The sequence below is a fragment of the Apus apus genome, chromosome 24 (genome assembly GCF_020740795.1).
Source record: "Apus apus isolate bApuApu2 chromosome 24, bApuApu2.pri.cur, whole genome shotgun sequence".
Classification (NCBI taxonomy): Eukaryota; Metazoa; Chordata; class Aves; order Apodiformes; family Apodidae; genus Apus; species Apus apus.
Genome location: NC_067305.1, coordinates 1323320 through 1342219, shown reverse-complemented (window position 1 = coordinate 1342219; position 18900 = coordinate 1323320). Strand labels below are relative to the sequence as shown.

The 18900-nt window shown below is 63.2% G+C and overlaps 2 protein-coding genes across 3 annotated transcripts; one reads left to right on the top strand and one right to left on the bottom strand.

Annotated features, from left to right (window-relative positions):
- Positions 1-5508: 5508 nt before the first annotated feature.
- RAX2 (retina and anterior neural fold homeobox 2) lies at positions 5509-9662 on the top strand. Its single transcript, XM_051640045.1, has 3 exons — positions 5509-5543; positions 7393-7643; positions 9131-9662. The coding sequence occupies exons 2-3, from the start codon at positions 7401-7403 to the stop codon at positions 9572-9574; spliced, it is 687 nt and encodes a 228-aa protein (XP_051496005.1). The 5' UTR covers positions 5509-5543; positions 7393-7400; the 3' UTR covers positions 9575-9662.
- A 2751-nt stretch (positions 9663-12413) lies between these two features.
- LOC127394001 (mucosa-associated lymphoid tissue lymphoma translocation protein 1-like) lies at positions 12414-18790 on the bottom strand. Of its 2 annotated transcripts, none has more exons than XM_051639682.1 (17): positions 18613-18790; positions 17713-17875; positions 17324-17490; positions 16594-16724; positions 16330-16483; positions 15988-16166; positions 15777-15873; positions 15558-15605; positions 15439-15474; positions 14979-15182; positions 14664-14841; positions 14236-14379; positions 13688-13815; positions 13473-13619; positions 13051-13208; positions 12819-12953; positions 12414-12729 (listed from the first exon to the last, which is right to left on the bottom strand). In XM_051639682.1, exons 2-17 carry the CDS (start codon positions 17847-17849, stop codon positions 12469-12471), a joined length of 2304 nt encoding a protein of 767 aa, XP_051495642.1. In that variant the 5' UTR covers positions 17850-17875; positions 18613-18790; the 3' UTR covers positions 12414-12468. The 2 variants fall into 2 exon arrangements, with proteins under 2 accessions (XP_051495642.1, XP_051495643.1); XM_051639683.1 differs by having other exon boundaries at positions 14305-14379.
- Between the last annotated feature and the right edge of the window lie 110 nt (positions 18791-18900).

Genomic DNA, 18900 nt, shown 5'->3' with positions numbered 1-18900 from the left:
AATGGGGTGGATGGTGGTCCCTGATGCTCCATCATCCCCAGGAACCAGTCCCAGGGCCTCTCGCACCATTTGTCTCAATAAACATGGCATTTGCCAGCACCAGTCTGGTCTTCCAGCTGTACCCCTCAACTGCATGCACTCTGTCCAGGGCGGAGGGGGAGGACACAGTGACCCCGATGCAGCAGGGCTACCCCATGTGCCCTCGAGGCACCAACCAGCCATTATGCTGGGCCACCAGATCCATCCTCCCCACCTGCAGCAGCCCCCAGGGGCACACAGGAGCCAGCAGGACCCTGTGTCAACCCCCTGGGCATCCCTTGGGGGCAGCACCCGTGGGGGCCGGGGGTTGGGGCAGCATTTCACCCCCCCTCGAGCATCCCTTGGCAGCACAGGCAGCAAGGGGACCCTTTGGCCGGGGTGTCCTGCTGCCTCTTGCCCCTCCAGGGACTCGCTCCCTGCTCCCGGGCGTTGGGCAGCGGCACTGGCTTAAACGCCGCCGTGCCGGAAGGCTGGGGGCTGCTGAGATCACTAATACCTGCCTATTTTAGTGAGGTCTAATCTGCCTGAGTCGCCTGTCCCCGAGGACTAAGCTAGCTGAACCCTTGCAAAATGGACCGGCAGTGCTGGCCCCAGCGGCACCTCCCAGCCGGAGCAGGAGCGCCCGGGGATTCACGCTGTGTTTGCATGAAAGGAAGGACGCGCTGAGCCGCCCCCGTCCGCCCCGCGCCGGGGCCATCTGCTCCGGAAAGGTCTGAGGGACAGTTCTGCCCCGGGCTGCCCACGGCCACGCCGGCGAGGCTGGGAGTGGGTGGCTGAATCCAGTGCAGGTGGGCTGGGAACTGTTCCACAGAGCTCATCGCTGTCACAAGAGCCACGGGTCTCAGCCACCCCAGGCTGGAGCAGCTGGAGCTGCAGGAGGTCTAGCAAGGAGGTCCCCAGGTGCATGAGATGCTGGGTTCTCCCTCTGGGCACACATCCCTCCAGGTACCGGGCAAGGGGCTGGTGACTGCTGGAGCATCCCAGGGAGTGTGTGAGAATCACACCTGGGAGCCTCATGGAGTTTAGTGGCCTCGCTGCACCTGCCATCCCCACCATTCCTGTCTTCCTCCCCATCCCTGTCTTCCCCACCATCCCGGCCACCCCCACTGCCCCTGCTCTCCAGCCGTTCTTCAGAACTTGCCAAATCTCCCATCAAAAATCCACCCGTGTTCCATGGGATGGGGCTGTCTGTGTCCCCACTGCTCCCCCAGCCAGGTCCCCAGTGGGGCAGCAGCAGCCGTGGCACCCAGTGCAGCCCCGTTCCCACCCCACCTCCTCACTCTTCCCTGTGCTGGGGGCTCGACAGGGAGTGCCAGCTGCTGGGACAGTGGCACCCAGCTCCCCAAGGCGCCTCATTACCCTGGGCTCCTTCACCCCCACTCTGCACCACGGCCCCATCCCGCCCCGACGGGCAACCTGGGGCTCCCGGTGGGGCTGCGCGGGGACTCCCAGAGCTCCGCGGGATTCGGGTCAGGACCCTCCGCCAGGTCTCCTTGGCTAATCATCCTGGCCCCCCCCCCCCCACCCCCCCCACCCCCCGCCCTCCCCACGCTGCCACCTGCCTCCCGCTCAGCACCCTTTTGGGTCACCCCTGTCGCCTCCCCGCCTGCCCAAGGCCTCTTAATGAACTAAAAAAGTGATAAATCCCCGGCCGAGCTGGTCACGTGAGGCCGGTGGCCCCCGGGCGCCCCCCGCCCCGACCCCCGCCTCCGGCCCCACCGCCCCGGTAAGCTGACGCAGCGTCTCTAAGCGTTAGCAGCTTTGCCTGCTAATAGGATTAGGGAGGTTTAAAACTGTCATTTGAGTGAACTAAACCCCCTGATACTCTGCATTGCACCTTCTTAACCAATTTGCCTTCAATTAGGGTAATTGGGAAACTAGCAAAGAAGTATAGCATTAATATTTTAAAGTGATGAAGCGATTACGGGCCTTGGACGAGGAAGCAAATCAATTTGCTATCTGCTCCTAAAAGGCAATTATAATCATTTGGCAAATAAGCCTCCTGGCCCCCCCGGCCCTCCCGGGAGAGCCAACACCTTAAGGCGGCCAGCGGGGCCGGTGCCGGGCGCGTCGCCGGCAGCGCCAGCAAGGGGAGCTGCCCCCAGACCCAACCCCCTGCACCCAAACGCAGGCCTGGCACCCCTGCACCACTCAGCAGCACCCCCCGCACCTACCAGGGCCCTGGGACCCCAGGGGGACACGGCCGAGGGCCACCAGAGCAGGGGACATGGCTCCTGTGCCCACCGCGGGTGTGGGCACAAGGGGCAGCAGCTGGTCCAGGTGCCCTTTTGCATCCTCAGCTTCTCATGTCGTCCCCGTGCCTGGGGGTGTCCCCAGCCCCTCCCGAGGCAGCACCCCCCTGCTACAGGTGGGGCCCTGGCAGTGCTGTAGGGTGAGGGGGTGTCACCCCCTCGCCAGGGGCTGCGTGGCCCCCAGGGGCATGTCACACCATCCATAGGGTGGGAACAGCCTGTCCCTGGAGTGGTGGGCACGATGTCCCCAGGGGAGCTGGCATCACGTCCCCAGAGCAGCACCAGCGGGGGCAGGGGGAGCTGCAGAGCCCCACAGGGAGGGACCCAAGCTGGGGTGCAAAGGTGGCTCTAGGGTCCTACAGCAGTAGCTCTGGTGGGAAGAGTGTGGGACCAGCAGCCACCCTGCTCCGTGGGGAGGTCCAAAAACGCAGCAGTGACAGTTGCCATCCAAAAGGGGAACTGTGGCAGGGGAGGAAGGGAGTGGGAGGAAACTGAGATGGTGGCCGGGGATGGCAGCAGTTGCAGGTGGCAGGAAGGGGCTTTTGGGAGAAAGTAAAAGTAAGCAGAGAAAGAAAAGGGTGAAACCCACCCAGTGGGATGGGGCTGGGCAGGGAGGGGTCTAGGCAGCACTGAGCACCCCCACCCAGAGCAGTCCAGGAGTCCCATCCTGATGTTCCTGTTGTCCCTTGGGCCAGGGCTCCCAGGGCAGCGGTGGGAGGGGAGGAGAGGGACAGTGACTCTGTCCCCAAGCCAGCTGCCCCTGCCCCACACCTCCACAGCCAGGGCCACGGGCAGCCCCCAGTGATGGTTCCCACAGGGTGTCCCCATGCCTGGTCCTGGTGCTGAGTCCCATGTCCAGGAGTCTTCCCCTTGCCTGGTCCCAAGTGGGTGCCCAATGCCTGCTCCCCACAGTTGCTCCCCACAGCTGTTCCCCACACTGGGTCTCTCTGTCTGGTCCCTACCTCTGGTCCCCGTGGTTGTTGCTCATGCCTGGTGTCCATACTAGGTCCCCAGTGTTGTTCAGGGTGCCTGATCCTTATGGCTGGTCCCTCCAACTGGTCCTCACACCTGGTCCCCACACCCAGACCTCACAGCAGGTCCCCAGACCCCTTACCCAGTCCCCACAGTCGGTCCTCACAGCTGGACCCCACGCTTGGTCCCTGTCCCTGTCCCCACACCCCGGGGCCATCACTGGCTGTCACACCTGTCCCCACACCCAGTCCCCAGGGCTCTGCAGCCACATCACTGCAACCCTGCGGGGCCACACACACCGTCCCTGGGGCCACCCCCAGCTCCCTGTCCCCATCTAGGGGGGACAACATCCACCAACACAGCATCCCTATCCCACCCAGGCTTGGGGTGCCCGCCCCGGACCCCCACCCCGGGGGCAGAGCCTGGGCAGCCGAAGGAAATCCTGCCCCCTCCCCCCGCATCTCCCCAGCCTTTCTTCTCCACTCCCCCTGTTTCTAATTCTTTTTCCTCGCCCGTAATGAGGGGATTACAAGGCAAACTCCAGCAGGACGCCTTTGTGGGGAGACAATCTGAGTGGGGAAGGCAGTTCGGGGCTTTGTCCACCGCCACCCCCCCGGACCCGCGCTGGGGGGACATTTAGAGCAATTACTTGTCCAGAAAGTAACTGTCAATCATTCTTAAAGGGGAAGGCCTCCAATTAATAACCTCGTCTTAATCCTTTGGACTCATTTCCAATCTGCGGGGCCTTGGTGACATCTGCAACACTAAATAAAGATTCTCCCAAGCCTTAGCACGGCGGTTCTGTGACAAATAAGAAGACTAGAGGCAACTTTGGCTGCCAAAGCTGCGAGATTGGTGAGGTTGAGCCGCTTGTTTGGTTCCCAGGAGGGACCGGCAAAGTTAAATACTCCTGGAAAAGCTGAGTTGGGCCCAGCAGGTAACGCCGTTTTATTCCGATTCGGGAGAAAGCGCCGGGGGAAGGTGTTGGAAAAGGGAGTGGGTGTCCCTGGGGTGTGCCCGGGGCTCCACCCTTCCCTGGGGCTCAGCACCGGGTGCTGGGCGCTCGGCGGCATCACTGGCGCCCACCTAGAGCGGGGCCGAGGGGCTGGGGACACCCAGGCTCCCACCGCCCCCTGCCTGCAGCCCCTCCCAGGAGACCCCAGCCCGGGGGCCACGTCCTGGCGCCCAGATGGGCTTTGGAAGGCAAAAAAATGGGACCCAGGGAAAGCCGGGGCTGTCCCCAGGCTGTCCCCTCAACGTCCCCGCCGTGTCTTTGCTGATGCTGAGCTGCTTTCTGGCACTAGGGAAGTGATTTTTTTCACCCGCTTCTACCAGGGCTGGATGCAGTTTCTGTTGCCTTTCTGGGTGTCTTTAATAACAAGCAAAGCCCCCCACCCAAGCCGGGGAGGGGGGTGCTTGTCAGCCCCTGCAGGAACCCCAGGGATTGGGGGGTGAATCTCCAGAGGTTCCAGGTCCTTTGGCTCCCAGCCCAGTTTGAAAGCTTAAGGGCTTAAACCCAAAAATTGCAACTGGGATGACAGCGGCGGCAGAAGGATGCTGGGGGGGGGGAACAGGGAGGTGGGTCCCCCCTCGCACCCTCTCAGCACTGCCCGGTTTTAGGGGGGTGGGTCCCACCTCAGCACCTCTTGGCAGGATTCCTCAAATGCCGGCAGCGAAGGCTCAGGGCTCCCTGGGGTCCTCCCAAGAGCACAGGGACCACCGGGTGGCTGGTGCCAATGTCCCCCAGCCTGACCCCACCAGGGTCCCCCCCATCCACGTCCAGGGACCCCTGTGACCCCTCCAAGCCAAGGTGGAGCCGGGTGGGGGGGGGTCTGGCCCTTGCACCCCCCTCCCGCAGGGTTGCTCCTGCTTGTTTTGCTGTTCTTGCCCCCACCCCAGACTCTGCTTCCCGGGGGGTTTTACCCTCCTTGGCTGCCCCAGGGGGTCTGGGTGAGGGGGTGATGGGGGCTGCCCCCACCCCTGGCCCTGACCTCCAACAGGGCACTTGTCCCTGACCCCCCACACACCCCACCTCTTCTCTCCTCCCGTTGGCCCCATCTTGTCCCCAGTCCTCCCCGGTGCCCATCCCACCCGCTCCTATTGCCCCAGCTCCATAACCCCCATTGCCCCACTGGGCACAGCTGGGTAGGGAAGCCAAGGGGCTGTGGTGGGGTGCTGGGCCCCCTGGGGTTCTGTGTCCCAGGGGGTCTCTGGGTGGTCTGGGTGCTCATCCCCTCTCCCCCCTCCTTGTAGGTGCGGAGCTGCGCAAATGAGAAGCGGGTGAGTGAGAGCGGGAGAGCAGCGCGGGACCTGCCCCTCCCCTGTCCCCAGGACTCACACGGTGACAAGGGGGTCCCTGCTCCCCCCAGAACCCCCCACCCCTGCCTCGGGGCACCCCAGGGGCAGCACGCAGCCCCCCACCCTTGCTTATGGCCCCCCCTGAGCACCCCAAGGCTGCAGCCCCCCTGTGGCTGCAGGGCTGGAGCCCCAGGGCACAGGGCACCCCAGGACAGGCCATGGGCAGCCAGGGGGGCTGGCAGCACCCAGAGCCACACACACTGGCACTGCACACACACTGCACACAGCCCTGCATGTGCACTGCACACACTGCATGTGCAACAGGCCCTGCAAACACCCTGCACTGCACCTACTGCACACGTGGCCCCTGGAATGCGCTGCCCACCTTGCACACGCTGCACCCACTGCACTGCACCCACTGCACTGCACCCACTGCACAGCCAGGACACATTCTGAGCACGCTGCACCAGCACAGGCTACACATGTTGGGTGCATTGCACATGCCATGCACAAAGACACTGCATATGCTGCACAACTGCAGTGTCCTGTGCTGCACACTCTGCAGGTGCTTGCACTGCACACACTGGGGGCATGGCACAGGAAGGCTCTGCACGCCCTGTGCACACGCTGCACACACACTGCACACACAGTGCACGCACTGCATCCCCACAGCTGCTGTGCACAGAGTCACACTGTGCCCGCACACTGCAGCACCCTGCACACGTGGTGGGCACTGCACTGCTTGCACACCCGCTGTGAGCTGTGCACACTGCACATGCACTGCACTCACTGCACACACACACTGCACCCTGTGCACTGCAAACGTTGTGTTGTGCAAGCTGCAGGCACAACACACAGCCACTGCACCCTGCACACTGCACCTGCACTGCACAGGGTGCTCCTGCTCTGCACACACTGCGCCTGCTCTGCACACACTGCATGCATGGCACACGGCACAAACTGCCCACCCTACACTGCCCATACACTTCACACCTTCCCCCTGCACCCAGCTCCGTGCACGTGTGCCCTGCCATGCCCTGCTGTGCCATGCTGTGCCATGCCCTGCCATGCCCTGCCGTGCCATGCTGTACCATGCCAAGCCATGCCAGGCCACGCCTGCTCTGCTTTGCTCAGCCCTGTAGACCCCCCAGCCCACACACGCTTGGCCCCTGCCATGCCCACCCCCATGCAGACACTCTCCCCTCACTACCCCACTGCACAGCCCCCCCATGCACCCCCTGAGCATCCCCCCACCCCCTGCAGCTGCCCTCTCGGGACCCCCAAGTTACATGATGTTCCCTTTCCCACCCCACACCCATTTGGGCATTAGCTGAAGTGCCCCAGGACTGTGGCTTTCTGCCCCATTTCCATGCTTGCCCACATCCTCACCATAGAGAGGGGCCCTTAATCCCCAGCAACTACTGCAGGAAGATCTCAGATGCCGGATAAAAAGCTTAAAGATGAAACACTGCAAGGGTTGAACGCGCTTCTGAGCGTGCAGAGAACAGGTTATTAGCCAGGGGATGGCACTGGGTGGCACTTGGGTCCTCCAGCAGGTCAGGGCTGGACTTGTAGTCCTTGGAGAAGAGGGGCTGGAGCTGGAGCTGGAGCTGGAGCTGGAGCAAGGAAGCCAGCCCAGCCTGGTCCCCTCAGTGCCAGCCCCCGGCCGTGGCCCTGGGATAATGCTGCAGCAGGAGGGAGGATTAGACCTTCGCATGACCCTGGGGCCGCCCCGTCCTCCCAACCATCGATCCCCTGCTCCATCCATCCCTGGGGCCACGGGGGGGGTGATGTCCTCACCCCCCAGCTGACACCCCTGGTCCCCACGCAGGTGCCACCATGTTCCTGAATAAGTGCGAGGGGGACCTGGGTGAGCTGCGGAAGCCGGGAGACGGAGAGGACACCCCACCAGCCACCACCGAGGAGGAGCAGCCCAAGAAGAAGCACCGGAGGAACCGAACCACCTTCACCACCTACCAGCTGCATGAGCTGGAACGCGCCTTCGAGAAGTCCCACTACCCCGACGTCTACAGCCGCGAGGAGCTGGCCATGAAGGTCAACCTGCCGGAGGTCCGCGTGCAGGTAGGGAGGGCAGCCAGTGGCCCAGCACCCCGACCTGTCCCCTGGGTGATGGCTGAGGGATAGCCCTGGTCCTGGAGAGCTTTGCTGTGCTCCCACCACCTCATCTTGTTCCCAGTCTGGCCTTGGCAGGGCTGGGTGAGCAATTGGACTTGAAGGTCTTTTCCAACCAAAACAATGTGATGATTCTATGAAAATGTAATGATCAGCGTCATTAATTGATGAGCCCATTGAGCAGATGAACCTTTCCAGCCCCACCATCCCCCTGTAACTGCCCTGCTCCAACATGAATAATACCCCCAAATCCATGAGGATCTTGCATTTTCCCGGGCTTAAGGAGTTGGAAATGGTCACAAGTAGCTGAGGTTTGCCTGCTTTCCTGTGGCATCAGCTGGAGGGATGGGAGCAGCCACCACCAGGAAGGAAAAAAAACTCTCTAAAAACCCTCTCCCTGCCCAAAACGGATCCTCTGGCATGTGGGCCACCACTGCCCCATGTCCCTCAGCACCACATCTACAGGGCTTGGAAACCCCTCCAGGGATGGGGACTCCCCCCCTGCCCTGGGCAGCCTGGGCCAGGGCCTGACAACCCTTTTGGGGAAGAAACTGTTCCCAAAATCCAATCTAAACCTCCCCTGGCACAACCTGAGGCCATTTCCTCTTGTCCTGTCACTTGTTCCTTGGAGCAGAGCCCGACCCCCCTGGCTCCAACCTCCTCTCAGGCAGCTGCAGAGCCAGCAGGTCTCCCCTCACCTCCTTGTCTCCAGGCTGAACCCCCAGCTCCCTCAGCTGCTCCTGCTCACACTTGTGCTCCAGCCCCTTCCCCAGCCCTGTTGCCCTTCTCTGGACACAAGTTTGCACCAGTATAGCTGAGTGTCCACCAACTGTGTGACCAGCCCATGGAGGACATCCTCTTCTCATCTGTTCATCTTTACTCCCCCTTTTTGCATTGTGTGGCAGACAGCCCATGTCCCCTGCTGCTGGGGTCTCTGGGGATAATGGGACCATCACCACCAGCCTTGGCTTGCAGGTGCCTCTTGTTCCTGCGGCATTTTGGTGAAACTGTGACATTTTGGCTTCTAAAAGCTTTTTCTGAGGGGCTTTTGAAGGCCAGATGATGTTATACTGAGGCCTCTGTGGGGCCAGGTGGTGCATTCCTGTGGAGCAGTGAGGGCAGGGGCTGTGCAGTGTCACCTCACACTTTCCACCCTTCAGAGATGCCTTCAGCCTCTGGGGTTTGGGAGAGGTTTGGCAGAGGCGTCTGGTGTGCCCAGGATTGCAGGAGCCCTCGTTGGGACCTGAGACATGGGGTGTCCCATGAAGGATGGGACACTCCAGATGGCCCATCCCCCCAGGAGCACCCTGTTTGGTGATGGGACACCCTGTGTGGGGCACAACACAATGGGGATCCCGTGTAGGGCACAGCATGTGGGGCAGGCTGCAAGGGACTGGCTGGGCATGGTGGGGCTCACTCCAGCTCTTCCCTTGCAGGTCTGGTTCCAGAACCGACGAGCCAAGTGGAGGCGGCAGGAGAAGATGGAGGCCAGTTCCATGAAGCTCCATGACACCCCTGTGCTCTCCTTCAACCGGCCCCCCATGACGCCCAACGTGGGCCCCATGAGCAACTCCCTCCCACTCGACCCGTGGCTGACATCACCCATCTCCAGTGCCACCACGGTCCACAGCATCCCTGGCTTCATGGGAGCCCCCCAGGCCCTGCAGCCCCCCTATGGTGGGCACTCCTTCCTCAACACCCCCCCGCCGATGGGGCAGGGCATGCAGCCCATGGCCCCCGCGCCCTACCAGTGCGGCACCACCTTTGTGGACAAGTACCCGCTGGAGGAGGTGGACCAGAGGAGCTCCAGCATCGCCTCCCTCCGCATGAAGGCCAAGGAGCACATTCAGACCATTGACAAGACCTGGCAGCCCATTTGATGAACACTCCCCTCCAGGCTCCTGCCCCAGCATTGCCTCAGCCCTGGGGCAGGCGAGGGGGCTGACGGTGGGATGCTCAGCAGGACCAAAGCCAGGGTGGGGATGCCAGGCTGCATTTTCCCTCCATCAGTGGCAGAGGAGTGAGCTGGGGTGCTGGTGGGACCCCACCATGGGAGAGCACCCCGGCAGCTGCCAGCAGCCCCTCTGCCCTGCCGAGGCACTGGCCAAGGCTTGGGCATCCGACCGTGCCGCAGAGCCACCCGCTGCCCCTGGTCGAACACCTCCCACAACCCTTCCCATTATTATTATTCTTTTTTTTTTTTTTTTAATGCTGCAGATTTACACAAAACTAAACAGAAAAGCTCTAGTTTGGTAGGGAGCACTCGGGGGGATGTGTCAGCTGCGTCGGGGCGCGAGGCCGGTGGTGCCGGTGGATGCGCCGAGAGGGCAGTTGTATCCTGAGTAAAGAGATGAGCTGAACAGCTGCTGCGTGCTGGGCTCGGGCACTGCTGGGCCTGCTGCTCGTTAGCGGGGCTGCTCGTTAGCGTGCCGGGCTGGGCACCCACTGCCCGGGGAGGGGTTCCCGGGGCGATGCGGGAGCGTCACCCTCCTGCCCCCCCGTTGCGTGCAGGCGGGTGGGGGCACCTGTGCGGCCCCAGCTGGGACCTGCTCCTCGTCCTGGGCCCGCTCACCACGGGGCATCTGCTCAGCCACCCCCGGGGCTGTGCCTGCCCTAATTGCTCCACAGGGGTGTCTGCCTGGCCACATGTTGGCAGCACAAAGCTGTTGTCACTGTGTCAATGGGGGGGGGGGGGGAGGCGGGGAGCTGGGGAGAGGAGGGCACCAGCAGGGAGCCCTGGGGTCCCTGTGGTGGGGGTGGCAGGAGGTTCCAAGGCCAGCTCAGCCCTTGCTGGCACATCCTGCCAGGTGGGAGAGAGGTGGTGGTGGTGAGGTGCCACGTCCCTGTGGCCCCAGGGGCATCCTGCCTGCCTGCCCACTGGGGTTTGGGGTGCAGCAGCAGCACCAGCACCCCAATGGTGGTGGTGAGGGCCAGGACAGCCCCAGCCCCGATGTCAGAGGCTGTGGTGGCTTTGAGGGGCTGGAGCACGGCTGAGACAGCAAGAGAGAGGGGGTTCAGCCCTGGGTGAGCAGGTGCCTCGGGTCCCTGGGGTGCTCTGGGTCCCTGGGGTGCTCCAGCTCGCTGGGGAAGCAATGCAAGCAGTGACTCCCCACCAAAACAAGATGTTTCTTCAGAAAATCTTCCCCCTTCAGACCCAACAACAGCCATAAAGTGGGCTTCTGCTGGGGCAGCCCCCTCCTCACCGTGTCCCCATGTCCCTGCAGGGGCCGGGCACCAGCAGACCCAGCCACAGCCCCCCACCCAGGGGGTTTCACCCAATCCAGGGCTGGACACCGACGCCCCCACCGCCCTGGGGTCATGCAGGACTGGCCGGGCTGCCACTGGGCCGGGCGAGGCACTGACCCCAGCAAGACCCTTCCCCTTGTCTCCCGTCCCCCGGCTGCTGCTGCTCGTCTGCTTCGTTAGTGACAATTAAACCTTTAACAACCCATTAAACGCATAATCGATGCTCCCCCAGCTCCCCAGCCTGGCTAATGGGCCGAGGCCGAGGTGAAGCGGCCCCGGCAGAGACCTGCTCTGGCGGGGAGATAATGAAGCAAAGGCCGCGGAAGTAATGGGGTTTGATCCGGGGGACGGGACGCGCTCAATGGGGGCTGCGCTTTTCACATGACATAATGGCCAAGGCTGGCGCCAGCCCGGGGCTCCCCTCGGCCTCCCGAGCGCCAACAAAGGCCGACTGGCGCGGGGAGCGGGGGGCTCGGCACCCCCGGCCCGTTTGATGGGAGCCTAATTGGGGCGAGGATGCTCCCCCTCCTCCCATCCTGCAACCGCCACCCAAAAGCGAGGGCACGGAGAGGCCCCCGGGTGAGGCCGCATCTCCCCGGGTGTCTGGGTTGGAGGGTTATGCTAATTATTTCACCGAGCTAATTTGCATGGGGGTGGCACTGGCATCGTGACGGGAGATGTCGGGGTACCCTTCCAGGGGGTTGCCTCTTCCATCCCACAGCCCCCCAGTGTCGTGCTGCTCTTAGTGCAGAGAACAGGCAACATTTCTAGCCCCCCAAAAATGCCTTTTAAACCCCGAAAAAGCCCCAGGAGCCACCCGCCCATCCCACTTTATTGGTGATTCTTCTGGTTGGGACCCAGCAGAGCACACCCAGCATTGTTTGCAGACACCTGCACGTGGGGCCACATTTGAGAAAAATCCACCAAAAAAGGCATTTTCCTTCCCCACCCCGATTCTATCCTGAAATCAGTCGCTGCCCAATGGGGCCAGCACAGCCTTGCACCTGGGCTTGCACTGGGAGGACTGGGTGCTACTGGGAAGAGCTGGAGGAAGCAGGGGTTTCTCCAAGCCCCTTGAGGCAGAGCAGAAACCCTCTTGCTCCCACCCCCTCTAATCCCCTCCCTCGGGATTTGCCCCCTAATCTGCTTATTTCTCTCTGTTTCGCCTCGGCCTGAACAAACCCAACCCTGCCCTGGTGCAACACCTCGTGCCACCTGAGCCGTGGGGTCTCTGCCCCCCGGCTGCCAGGCAGTGTCCTGGCATGTGGGGCTGGCACTGCCCGTGGGACGTGGGGCTGGCAGTGCCCTGGCACGTAGTGGTGGCACCAGGCTGCCATCCCCTGCAGCAGAGGTCCCAGCTGTACCAGACAGCGAGCCCCACACCCCCTGGCACACACCAGGATGGGGCTCACCCCACCCAGTGCTCCCCTGCACTCATGTCCCCCCCTTCCCCTCCAGCCCCTGGCTCCCCAGCAGGACAGACATGGCCCAGGGGGCTGCAGTGACAAGGGGAGGCCATGCTGTCCCTCTACAGGGCTTGAGAACTGGAGACCTCGGGGCTCAAGTTCTCCTCTGGAGTGTTGACCCAGGATGCCCTGACTGCCCCCCAGCCCCCGTGGGGAGAGGCAGAGAGGGGGCTGTGGGGGGGTGAGGCTGGTGGGGAGGCCACCAGCTGCAGGTTGAGCTTGGCAATGAGCGGCCTCCCCACGCTCACCACCCGCCGCTCCTCCAGGAAGTCATCCACGCCGCGGTAGCGGTACTGCAGGCAGATGGTGAACACCAGCTCCTGCTGCGGGAGCACAGGCTGGGTGGACAACTGCCCTGGCCTGTGGCCCTGGCTGTGCCCTGCTCCTGGCACTGGCCCTTGCCCAGCCTTACCCGCAGTTTCTGCAAGCCACAGAGCCGGCTGTAGAGGCAGCAGGAGGGGCAGCCGAGGCTCCAGGTGGGTGCCAGGGGGCTGCCCACATCCTCTGGGCTCTCCTTGTTGGTGCACTTGACGTCCACATCCAGCTCCTGCCATGGGCGGCATCCAGCCGTGAAAATCACCACTGGTCCCCTCACCCCGTTGCCCAGCATCACCCCAGCACAGGCTTCAACAACCCACTCGCACCTCGGGTAGGTCAGTGAGCTTGGCCTCACACTTGGCGATGTCCCCAGGGGTGTCCAGCACACGGGTGTAGATGATCATGATGTTGGAGAACTCGGCAGCGAAGCCCAACTGGACGGTGACACCACAGTCGAAGCGGAGGTGCCGGCTCTCCGGCAGGACTGGGGAGGGGACAGTGAGCATGGGGCTGGGACCAGCAGGTGCTCAGGGCCAGAGCTGCACCCACAGGGGACATGACCAGGTGGGTCACCCCAGAGCGGGGACACTGACATGATGCTCCTGCCACTTGGCTGGCAGCTCCGTGCTGGTGGTTTCTCTCCTGCAGGGTAGGAGAAACCCAGCAGGTGCTGCCTGCCACTTCTCCCTGTGACTCAGCACCATCTCCCCTGGGTGCCAGCTCTGGATGGGGTGACCACGACCCTCACCGTGAGCCTTGGCCCACTGCAGGTTCCTGGCAGAGGACTCGTCCCTGCCCAGGGGGCGGATGGGGTCGGTCAGAGCTCTCCTCTCCGACAGGTTGCTGCGGAGCTCCAGCGCCTGCCGGCCCCGCGTGATCTCCAGCGTGCCCATGTCTGCAGGGGGCACAGGGGGTCACTGGGGGCAGCCGGGGGTCCACTGACCCCCATCACTCCCCACTCACCTTCAGCCACCTTGTCCAGCAGCACCGTGATCTTCTCATCCTCCAGCAGCCAGCGCTTGAGGAAAGTGACAAAGATGCCGTTGGAGAGCTCGCCCTGGCTCAGCTCGTAGGCTTCAGCATCCGCACACCTGTGGGGATGGGGCAGTGGTTGGCACCATCATGGGCTCCATCAACGCCCTGGGAACTGGAACCCACCAGAGTGACAGCCCTGGGACAACCAGAGCCAGGTGCCCATGGCTCTACCCGCCTCCTTGACCCATCCAGCCCTGTGCTTGGGAGAGGTGGGAGCTGCTGCTGGATCCTAGATGCTTAAAGCAGCATCAGCCTAAATTCCAGTGCTCCAGAGGAGCCTCGGGGCTCAGTCGCTTTGGGTGCTGCCTGAAATCCAGCAGTGCTGTGGGCATCTCATGGCCCTGCAAGGGACCGGGGGCTTCTCCTCACCCACCACCTCCAGCATCAACCTGAGGGAGGGATCCTGCTGAGCCACAGGGAGGGGAAGGACATGGGAGCAAACGGGGCTGAGTTGTGGTGAGGAGCTGAGCCCTGACCCCTCTGTGAGCCAGGGAGAGAACCTCAGCCCTGCTGCCTGCACCGGGGATGGTGGGGAGGGGACCCACGTGGCGTAGCCGAAGACGATGTTGGCCGTGACCTGCAGCGCCCCAACCTGCGGGATGAGGTCGTCGTTGAGGTTCCTGTGAGAGAAGTACTGCTGAGCAGAGCCAGGACCCACTGGCCCCCCAAAACCCACCCTGAGGCACCCCAGCCCCAAGGGGCTGCCCTGTGTCCCCCTGCCCCATGCCCCTCTGCCCACCCATTGTGGCATTTGTCAGCTCAGCTGGGGCGTTGATGCTTTGGAGCACCCAGACAAAGCCAAGGGGTTTGGATGGGCGCCTGGGGACAGCCCACTCTGCTTCCCCAGGACCCAGCACCCACAGACACCCCTGTGGTGTGGCAGCATGTCCCTGGGTTGGGTCACCTCTTGCGGCACATGTCAAGCAGGAAGATGTTGAGGCCGGTGCGGCGCTGCTGCATGGCCTGCAGCACCCGCTGCACGCAGAGGCAGTGGGCAGAGCTGTAGGAACTGGGCGCGTCAATGGGCACCATGAAGCTGTTGCCAAAGTTTTCATAGCCATGCCCGGCGTAGTAGAGCAGACCTGCGGGGAGGGGTGGAGAGCAGGTGACATCCCTTGACCTGCCAGTGCCTGCTTCTTACCCAGCCACCCCACAAGAGCTGGCACAAAAGCCCCCGGTTCCCCCCTGGCTGGGGCCACCCCGGTGGGTGCCACCACACCATAGACACCCTTGTCCAGAAGGAGGAGGAACTCGTTGACAGCCGTTTGCATCTCAGCCTTGCACAGGTCCAGCAGGGAGACCACCTTGAAGTCGAGCTGGCGGAGGAGGGTGCTGAGGGTGTGCACGTCCACCATGGGTGCCTTCAGCTGCTTGTGGTGCAGGTAGTGCATGTTGCCAATCAGCAGGGCCACTTTGTCGGTGGCTGCAAGGACAGGAGAGGGAGGTGCTGGAGTCAGAGCTGAGCACTCCTGCTGTCCACACTACTTTCAGCCCACAGAGGTGACACCTGGTTGTGGCCAGTGTCCCTGTCTCCAGGTTCCAGGGTGCCCCATGGTGTCCCATGCCTCTCCTTGTCATGCTGTGCCCAAAGCACCCTTGGCCAAGCGGAGCCTTTGGGGTGACACTGGGGACAGTCGCAACCCCACAGGGCCACCAACTCCTCCTGGGCAGGCTCTTACCATACAGCTGGCCAGGACTGCCACGCTCCGGAGAGCCTGGAAAGAGAGTAAGGCTGTGCCAGGGTCCTGGGAGTGCAGCAGGCAGAGAGTGGGGACCTGCCCACTCTGCCCCCACCTACCTCCATCCCCCTCCTGCCAGGAGCCTCCAGAGGTGAAGAGCCAGGGGCCTGTGGCAAAGGCAGGAGTCAGAGGTCCCTGTGCATGGCAGCACCCACCAGAATGGGCTGGAGACCCCAGAACTGTAGGGTAGCCATGAAAGGACTGTACAGGGGAGCAGAGCAGAGCCAGGACACCCCATGCAGAGCAGGGGACCACAGAGCTTTGTCTGGGGCCCTCACCGATCTCCACATCCACTTCCTGGCTCCACACCTCGTGGAAGAGGTTGAAGACACGGCAGGAGTAACTGCCCCGCTCAGCTGTTGTCACCAGCTTCACCTGCCAGTGGGACAGAGGGGGCAGCAGGGGTGGCACGGCACGGCACGGCATGGTGTGGCGTGGCATGGCTCACTGTGCTGTGCCGTGCCCTGCCACACCAGGGTGCCACCATACCTGCAGCCGGGGTGCCTGGGCACCCTCCACGGGGCGCTGGTTCCTGAACCACTGGTACTGGGGCGGGGGGTTGCCGATGGCTCTGCACTCCAGCACCAGCGTGTCCCCCTCAGCCAGGCGGCACGGCCGTGGCTGCCGCAGGATCTGCAGCCCTGCCATGGTGGGGCAGTAACCACTGGCTGGAGAGGGGATGGAGCAGCAAATCCAGCACCCAGCCATGGCAAGTGACACCCCATGGCAGCCACCCCGCTCCCAGTGGGGTGAGCAATGCCCTGGGGGAGCCACCCTGGTCCTGACAGCCATGCATATGCCAGCCCAAGGGACACACGACTTGGGGCCCACCTGAGCTGGGGCTGCTGCTCTTCTCCACCTGGATGTGGGCCCACCTGGAGAAGGCAAAGGTGGCCCCGCAGTTCACCCTGCAGATGTACCAGGCAGGCTGGCCTGGTGGGGCAGCCGTGTCCATCACCAGCTCCGGGGCCGTGGCTCCGGGAACCTGCCAGACAGGAGGGGCCCAAGGAGTCAGGGGCTCCCTCCCACCCACCTGGGTGTCCAGGCCATCAATGTGCCCCTGGGGTCCTGCTCGACATGGCACAGGGGCCTCACCTCCTGCTTCCCACAGAACCACTGGTACGTGAGGCCTGGTGGTCCAGATGCCCAGCAGGTCAGGGACACCCGTGTCCCCTCTGGCACCACCTGTGACTCTGGCTGCACTGTGATGCGGATCATGTCCTGGACTGTGGGAGAAGAGAGGGAGAGAGACCAGCTGGGCTGGCTGAGACCCCTGTCCTGCACCATCCTACCACAGTCCCATCCTGCCCCATCATACCCTATCCCACACCCACCCACAACAGCCTGGCCTGTCCCATCATGTTCCACCCCATCCCACCATGTCCCATCCCTCTGTCCTGTCCCAACCATCTCATTCTACCTTGTCCCATTCAGTGCCGTCCCACCCACTCCACCCCATCTCATCCTGTTCCACCCTATCTCACCCCACTCTACTCCACCCCATCCCACCTTGTCCCATCATACCCTGTCCCATCTCACCCTACCCTGTTCCGTCCCATCCCTTCTCATCCCATCACCACCTGTCCAGTCCTGTCTTGTCCCATCCCACCATGTCCCATTGCAGCCTGTCTCACCACAGCCCACTGCCCACCCCCTCCCACGCCAACACATCCCATCCTATCTCACCCTGCTGCATCCATCTCATTCCACCCCACCAGCCCAGGGCCCTGCTACCCAGTGCAAGCCCGCCAGCAGCAAGAGCTGCCCCTTATCTCCCCCTGCTTTCCTCTGCTGAGCCCTGTGAGACCCTGTGGCCCATCCCTACCAGCACTGCTGAGGACCTGGCAGGCCTTTGTGTGCCCCATCCTCTCCAGGCAGCCCAGCAGGTACTTGAGGCTGCAGTCGCGCTCAGCCAGGAGCTGCAGGAGACACTGAGTGGGGCTCCCACGGGGCTCCAGCACCTTCAGTGAGCACATCTCCAGCTCCTCCATGCTGAAAGGCACCCACAGCACTGAGTGCTGCAGCCCACCTCCCACCCAAGGAGGACAGGGACCCCCACTGGGGCACTCAGCAGTGTCCCCAGCCCAGACTGTGGCCATAACGAGGCGGCTGGGGGACCCACCTGTCCCTCGCTCAGCCCATAGCAGGGCTGGCCCACTTGAGTTTTGTCACCTGGTGTAGGATGAAGCCTTGGAGATGCCCCCTTGTCCCTACCTGCACCTGAAGCGTTTCTCTGCCCCAGCCACCTCGGCCAGCTTGCGCCAGCCCCAGCTGACATTATCCAGGAGCTCGCAGAGCTGGGCCACCACCTCCTCGCCCAGTGAGCCAATGGGCATGTCCAGGTCTCCCATCCTGTCCCAGCCCCAACACCACCTGCCTGGGGACATGGAGGGTGACAGGAGCCTGAATTGTGCTGGTCACCACCAGGTGCTGCTCCAGCCTGGAGCAGGGGGCTCGGGAAGGAGACCACCAGCATGAGCAGAGCATTGTGTCACCTCCCTAGAGCTTGGAAGGGTTTTGGCCTCTCTCGGGAGGTGTCCACCAGAATCTGGCCAGGAATGACACAAGTTCCCCCTCCATGCGCAGAACACAAGAGCATGACTGTGGTACAGGGGTCCCCACTCACCCCCTGACCTTGGACAAGGAGCCAAAGCCACATTAGCCAGGCCCCAGAACAGGGACCTTGGCAGGACATGGAAGGAGGGGTTGAGGGGTTGTCCCTTGTCTCCCTCCCTGTCCCTTCAGGGGACACAGAGAACAGGGCCCATCATGGAGGGCTGAGCCCAGAGACCCCTGTCCTTCTGGCAGAAACCCCAGGGGGTTGGCAGCAGCCCCCTCGCTGTCACCAGGACCCTGGGCAGTAGCTCCAGAGCCAGGAAGAGCCCGCCTGGGCCACCACGAGGAGGTTGTGGAGGTTTTAGGGGTGGGTATATGAGGACCCCTGGGCAGGGACTTGCCTCAGCTCCTCTAGATCCCAGCGAAGGCTTCAGCAGCGAGGGCAGCGTGGCAGGAACCACCCTAGATGGGGCAGCCCCCAGGGACGGGGTCCCTCCCCACTGAACCCCTCGGATGGGTGCTTGTCCCCAGGACCCGCCACAGCTGGGTGACACTCACCAGAGCCAGGGGGTTCCAAGATGAAGTGCAGGAATCAGGTGTCCCCTCTGCTCACCTGCTGCTGGGTCTGCAGGGCTGGACACACGGTGGGGGGGTCAAGAGGACCCCATCAGGGGGTCGAGGGGGCAGGGATGAGGCCCTCACCGCTGGGTACGAGCCCCGTCAGCTCCGGGTGAGCACGGAGCCCCACGCAGAGGAAATGAGGGTTCAACCCAAAATCCCCACCAGCCTCCCCACCCCCAGCACAGCACTTCTGCTTTCCTCTGCCACTTCCTGCGCTGCCACTGC

Coding starts and splice junctions, on each gene's coding strand:
- RAX2 (XM_051640045.1), top strand. CDS start 7,401: ATGTTCCTGAATAAGTGCGAGGGGGACCTGGGTGAGCTGCGGAAGCCG. Junction 7,644..9,130: donor TGCCGGAGGTCCGCGTGCAG/GTAGGGAGGGCA, acceptor CTTCCCTTGCAG/GTCTGGTTCCAGAACCGACG.
- LOC127394001 (XM_051639682.1), bottom strand. CDS start 17,849: ATGGGAGACCTGGACATGCCCATTGGCTCACTGGGCGAGGAGGTGGTG. Junction 15,606..15,776: donor GGAAGTGGATGTGGAGATCG/GTGAGGGCCCCA, acceptor CCTTTGCCACAG/GCCCCTGGCTCTTCACCTCT. Junction 12,730..12,818: donor GTGGCTTGCAGAAACTGCGG/GTAAGGCTGGGC, acceptor GTGCTCCCGCAG/CAGGAGCTGGTGTTCACCAT.